The sequence below is a fragment of the Ipomoea triloba genome, chromosome 6 (genome assembly GCF_003576645.1).
Source record: "Ipomoea triloba cultivar NCNSP0323 chromosome 6, ASM357664v1".
Lineage (NCBI taxonomy): Eukaryota > Viridiplantae > Streptophyta > Magnoliopsida > Solanales > Convolvulaceae > Ipomoea > Ipomoea triloba.
In genome coordinates, this window is record NC_044921.1 from 19045269 (window position 1) to 19051490 (window position 6222).

Genomic DNA, 6222 nt, shown 5'->3' on the forward strand with positions numbered 1-6222 from the left:
AAAAATTGGCTGGATTTCTAATGAGATAATATAAAAAGTTTGTTCCTACTAGAAATGCATTCTAGAGTTCTAGTAATGACACTACACCCCACACCAGAGATTTCTTACCCCAGGAAAGCTAGTGCACATTCTATGGATAATTGTTCCTACAGTTTGCATCAAGGGTTACATACCTAGTATCAGAACCAAGACTCTACAGTAACATATTCCTAATCAAAAGCTCATTCTTAATTTAAATAAAAATATTGATCATGATGGAAGATCTTATCAACACTGAGTAACAAAGAAGACATTGAAAGCTTTACTTTGCTATGCACTTCAGCTTGTAGGAGAGTGCCAGGTTAGCCTGTAATGTCAGAACATTCATAGATGTATGCGGTGGATAGAGAGGGATGCAATGACTTCGGGATTACTCTGTGGTTCACATAGGTGAATATTTAGATCCTTTTACAAAAGGAAAAATATTTTGCACCTATACACCGTCAGTGTATCAAATATTTTTCCTTTACAAAAATGGTACAAGTTGCAGCAGTAGAAAAGCCACCAGAACAAAACATATGAGTCATATGAACTTGGACACACATCCTGTGCTTTCTAGCTTTGCTATTTAGGCATTTAGTAGCAAGTCCTCAAAAACACAGCTTTCACAAAGCTCTACTTGTATGATCTTCATTAAACTGACCAACAGCTTCAAGTATTGATGTGTATGTAATAAGATCATATTCAAAACCATTTGTATGCATCTCTTTCATCAACCTTGCAGCCTCCTCAAACATACCAGAACGACTGAGACAACCAAGAATGGTGTTGTATGAGATAGCATCTGGTTTAACGTCAGATTGTTTCATTTTCATAAACATGTCAATTGCACGTTGTGGACCACCTTTCTTGGCTAAACCATTTAGGATTATATTGTATGAGTTAATATCAGGAACACAATCACTTTCTACCATATTTTGAAGCCAGGAATGAGCTTCATCTACCAAGCCAGCCCTTACAAGCCCTGACATAAGAGCATTGTATGCATAGACATCAGGACGGCATCCCAACATTTTCATTTCGTTGAAAAGATCAACAGCCTCAGAAAAACGTCCACATTTACCAAAATGTTTTATCATCACTGCATATACCCTAGCACTTGAAGACCCACAATTCTCCTTTAGCTCCTGAAATAACTCATTTGCAGCTTCATAGCGTTTTGCTTTTCCAAGACTGTTAATCAAGCTGCAATAGGCAGCTGGACAGGGAGGAAAACCCTTCTCATCCATCTCCTCAAGCAGCATCAAAGCCTTTTCAACCCTGTTTGTCTTGCAATACCCATCAATAAATATTGAATAAGTGAAAGAGCTTGGAGCAACACCATTTGCCTTCATCCTTTCGAACCATGATGAAGCTTCAGGTACTGGACCTTTGGATTGAAACAAAGACTTTATAACAGTATTATAGGTCACCACATTTGGAGTACAATTTAAGGACTCCATTTCCTCAAACAGTTTATGAGCATCAGCTAAGCGTCCTGCCCTTGCTAGAATATTCATGACATTATTTAGTAGTACAACATCAGGTTTACAACCATCTTTTAGAATATTAAGGAATATAGAATAAGCTTCTTCAGTTCTACCAGCTCTGCCAAGGCCCTTTATCAATTCAGTGTAAGTATAAACAGTTGGAGCACAGCCTTTTTCCTTCATCTCATGGACTAACCCTAGAGCCTTTTCAATGCTACGCTTCTTGAAGTAAACTCCTAACAAAGTAGTGTATATCCTTGCAGTGGGATGTAAGCCATTCTCCTTCATTTCATCAAACAACCTCAGAGCAGAATCATCTTGGCCTAGTTTTGTGAATGCTGATATAAGTGCACTATATGTTACTGTGTCTGGATAACAGTTACCTTCAGTACACATTTCATTGTAAAGCTCATAAACTTTATCATGCTGACCTTCTTGCATCAGCATTAAAATTACAGAGTTGTAAGTGTTTGCAGTTGGCTTGCACTTGCGACCTTTGATCTGGTAAAATACAACAAGAGCTTTGCTTACCATTTTTGCTCTCCCTAAAATCCTCACAATCTCAGAAAGTTCACTAGGGGAAATTAGGCATTTACTCCTCACCATTTCTTGGATTGTTCTCCATAGTTGACCTGTCAACCCTGCTTCTTCAAGACAATGGATCAAAGCCAAGTATGTAGTGGAGTCATGCTCAAAGTTCCTTCTTTTCCCAGCCCACTTGAAAAACTCAATTTTTGTAGTGACCTCTACATCTACTTTCAATACCTCACGAACCAATTGATGATCTACTTTCATCTGTAGGACCTCTAAAGACTTTTCAGCATCAGGACCCCACTTAAATATCTTTAAAATCCTAATGAACCTCTCATCCAATGTCCTTACAGCACTATTTCTTCGTGAAGATGTCCGATTCAAGGCATAATTTACTGTGTTCACTTTAGGAATTGAAAGTTGAAACATTTTAACAATTTCGCTGTCTGTAATATCAAAGAAAACAAAACCAATTAAATTGTCATTCCAAAATCCACCATCAAAAAGTCAATAAAGAATTTTAAATGGACCAACTTAATTTGAATGGAGTCAAACAAATTGGCATTTCATGGAGATGGAGAGAGGGGAAGAAGAAAAGAAAATGAAGCCTACCTGTCTGCTTCCTTCTGTCACATAGATAACAAAAAGTAGAGATTCTTCTTCTTGAACCAGATAATGTTGCAATCATCCTTGCTTCAACTCAATCAGCTATAGAAACAATTGATCTCATGTGAGATAAACACACTATATAGCATCACAATTGACTCCATACACACACATACATACATTATTCACATGAATTTTTCCAGGTAATACAGAAAACACGAAGATTAACCATAAAAGATTAAGCCAGTGCAGTTTTTTTTAAAGTATAAAAAGTATATGATTCAAGAAAAAAATCAGAAAGTTGCAAAAACATTTTACCATTTTATCTTATTCAAAACAAAAATTGTGACAGGAATTTCTGAATAGAAAAAATATTTCATCAAAATAATATATAAATATATTAAATACATGAATGGCATTTCTAAGTGCTTGCTTTATATTATTTCATTATTTATTTATATATTTGATAAATAAACTTCCAAGTGTGTATGTGCAAATAGAAGATAAGATTCTAAATTGAGAAAGACTTTGCCACTGCAATTCTAGTAACCAAAGGAAATATTACAAACCAACAGAACCAGCGGAGGAGCTGTCCCAAATAGAAGAAGAATCAGGATTGCTATAACTTGGGTTTAAGCAATTGAAACTCTTTCAATTATGAATATGCACAATATGCTAACATTTCGTGGAATACTTTGGCAACATCTTTACAAAGCAAAAGAGAGATTGTCTTGGCAGTGCATCAACTGGAATTGCATCTCTATTACTTCCAAGAGGTCAGACATCACACTCTATATTCTCTATTCTGTTAACCATTGCTAAGAATGCTGCGGAACATACCAAGGAAGTCCAAAAGAAAACATTTTGAGAACTACAAGCTTGATAATTTGGGATGAAACTCCAATGGTACACAGGCATCGTTTAGAAGTTTTAGATAGAACTTTTAAAGATATAATGAGTTTGACAAAACTGGATAATGAACTACATTCAGGAGGAAAATTATGGTTCTAGGCAGACTCTAGGAATATTTTACCAGTAATACACTAACTGTTGTGGAAGAAATAAATAATTACATGCTTTCGTTGATCCCAGGTGAAGAAATGGCATATCTCAGTTCAGGCACAATAACACCATCAAGAATTCAGAAGCTTAGCACGGAGTAATATTTAAACAATTCGAATTTTTTTGTGGGAATAAGATTTAGGTTTCCAGTAATATTACACTCAGTGAAAATCGAAATGAATGCCCACAAATATAACAAACCAACAACCAGAAAAGCAACTACTCATACATCAGAGTTCAAAAACGAATTAACCTCCTCAAAGGCCAGAGCTAACTACAATTTATCCATACAAATTTACAGTTCAAAGTTGACCCACAAGGAGAAATTGCCTTTTAGACATTTCTTCAAACAGATTGCATACACCAAAAAGAAACATAAAAAGCATTCAGAACAAAAAATTAAAGGAATTACTTACCTGCGGGTTTCAAATGCCACTGAGTTGAAAATTTAATATTCCTTAGATACGATTTTTACCATGGATTTGTAGCTCCAAATTATGAAATGGCAACCGAAATGGGGAGAATTCCTATAGGACATGACGGCTCTAATAACTAGCTGTTAATTCGTGATATGCACAAACATGTATTTAATACGTACTAATTTATTTTGGAGTATTTGGTAAATAGTTGTTAGCGTATAAAATTGTACAAAAATGTTTGATAAATTAGATATTATCTAATAGCTCATTACATGTAAAATTATTTTCTCCAAAAATTAATTAAAAAAGTTGTTTTAATCAGTTTTTTAAATTTTAACATTTTATAACAATAAGTTATTATAAAAAGTTAATTAATCAAACGCTCCATATTGGTTGTTAACTAAGTCAAATCGTTAATAGTGGTCAAGTATGTCAAAATTAATTGACAAGCTACCATAATTTTTTTTTAAGGGTAACAACTTTAGTAAATTTTGTATATAATTTTAGTAAATTTATAAACTGTCAATAACTTTTTGTATTTAGTATAATTCAAGTAACTTTGAGAAAATTTTATTTTTAGTGTTTAATTATTATGGCATTGTCACATTTAATTTTATTGTTTTAATTTTATTTTATTATATTTTTTATTTTTGATTAATTGTCATAATTAATCTTTTATTTAAAATTCTGACATTCAATATTTAATAAAGATGGTCAAAATGTAATTTAGTCATATAATCTTCTTGCCTTAATAAATAATTTCTTTTCCTCGCTGTAAACTCTTTTAATTAGAGGATAAAATTACATATTAATCATTTTTATTAAACAGTTAAATAATCAATTTTAAACATTGACTTAATTGTGCCAAATTATAAAAAGGTAAAAATAATAAATATTGAATGTGACAATATTACAATAATTGATGATTAAAATTGCAATTTACTTAATATCATATGTGACGTGTGTTTATATCTTGTGTTAAAAACACCAATACTAAATCGGCACTTGAAATTTTCTCTAATCATTAATTACATTATTAAAGTATTTCAGTCAAATAGCTCGCAATAGGTCAATTGGTCACCAAGAAAAAGTCATATTTCTTGAGGTGTCATTCGACTTTTATAGTGATATAAGCAAGGGTTTCACATGTTGGGGTTTCCACCGGGCAAAGGTGCATAGTGCGGTAGCGCTTAATCCTAAATTAGTCAGGTCAGTCATGCTATGTATCCATTTTGAATTAATTAAGTAATGGGACGATTAAAATGACGTTTCACAGTTGCATGTCCTTCAAGTGTGGTCAAATCTCAGGTAGGGATAAATGCAGTGTTGTGGACCTACAGTTGGATACGATCAAAGAACCATCGAGTTCGCTACGCATATCCCCTCAATAGTTATACCCATAAATAAAGTTATTTGGTTTTAATTTATAAGCAGAACTTAAGGTCGGTTCGAAACCCAAAAAATAACTTGCCAAAATTATTTTTTGAATTTTTCAATGTTTGGATACTCAAGAAAAATAAAGTCAAATGAAAATATGCATTATGGTCAATGAAAAATGTTCAATTTGATATAAAATGTCTTCCTAGTTTTTTAGTGGGAAGATATTTTTCAGATTCTTTATTTTCCATCTCTCTGCACTTTATTGTTTTTTAAGTTAGTTTCCGAATTATTATTATTACAACCACCACAACCATCAAACCAGCACACGACTTCCACCAACACTACCACCACTATCACACCATCACCACAATTACCACACCACCGCTACCAATACCACCACCACACGATCCCCACCAACCACCCCTATCACACTACCATCATCACCGCTACCAATACCACACTACTACCGCCATCATCGTCACCAACACGACTATCACCACCGCCACTATTTATTTATAGTTATCATTTACCTATATTATTAATTCATACAGAGCACGGGAGCAGTGGAATACGGTGTTCTGTTAATTTGAAAAGAGGATTTTATACTTTGAAATTTTCTTTTATGTGAGAAGATAATAACATTACCGTCCATTTCTTCTTCTTCTTCTTCTTCTTCTTCAAAAAAAAAAAAAAAAAAAAAAAAAAAAAAAATCGTC

At 33.4% G+C, this 6222-nt stretch overlaps 1 protein-coding gene across 1 annotated transcript; it reads right to left on the reverse strand.

Annotated features, from left to right (window-relative positions):
* Positions 1–402: 402 nt before the first annotated feature.
* On the reverse strand, positions 403–4253 carry LOC116021725 (pentatricopeptide repeat-containing protein At3g16010). The gene is made up of 3 exons (XM_031262190.1): positions 4124–4253; positions 2652–2747; positions 403–2485 (listed from the first exon to the last, which is right to left on the reverse strand). Exons 2-3 carry the CDS (start codon positions 2725–2727, stop codon positions 645–647), a joined length of 1917 nt encoding a protein of 638 aa, XP_031118050.1. The 5' UTR covers positions 2728–2747; positions 4124–4253; the 3' UTR covers positions 403–644.
* Between the last annotated feature and the right edge of the window lie 1969 nt (positions 4254–6222).

Coding starts and splice junctions, on each gene's coding strand:
- LOC116021725 (XM_031262190.1), bottom strand. CDS start 2,727: ATGATTGCAACATTATCTGGTTCAAGAAGAAGAATCTCTACTTTTTGT. Junction 2,486..2,651: donor TGACAGAAGGAAGCAGACAG/GTAGGCTTCATT, acceptor TTGATATTACAG/ACAGCGAAATTGTTAAAATG.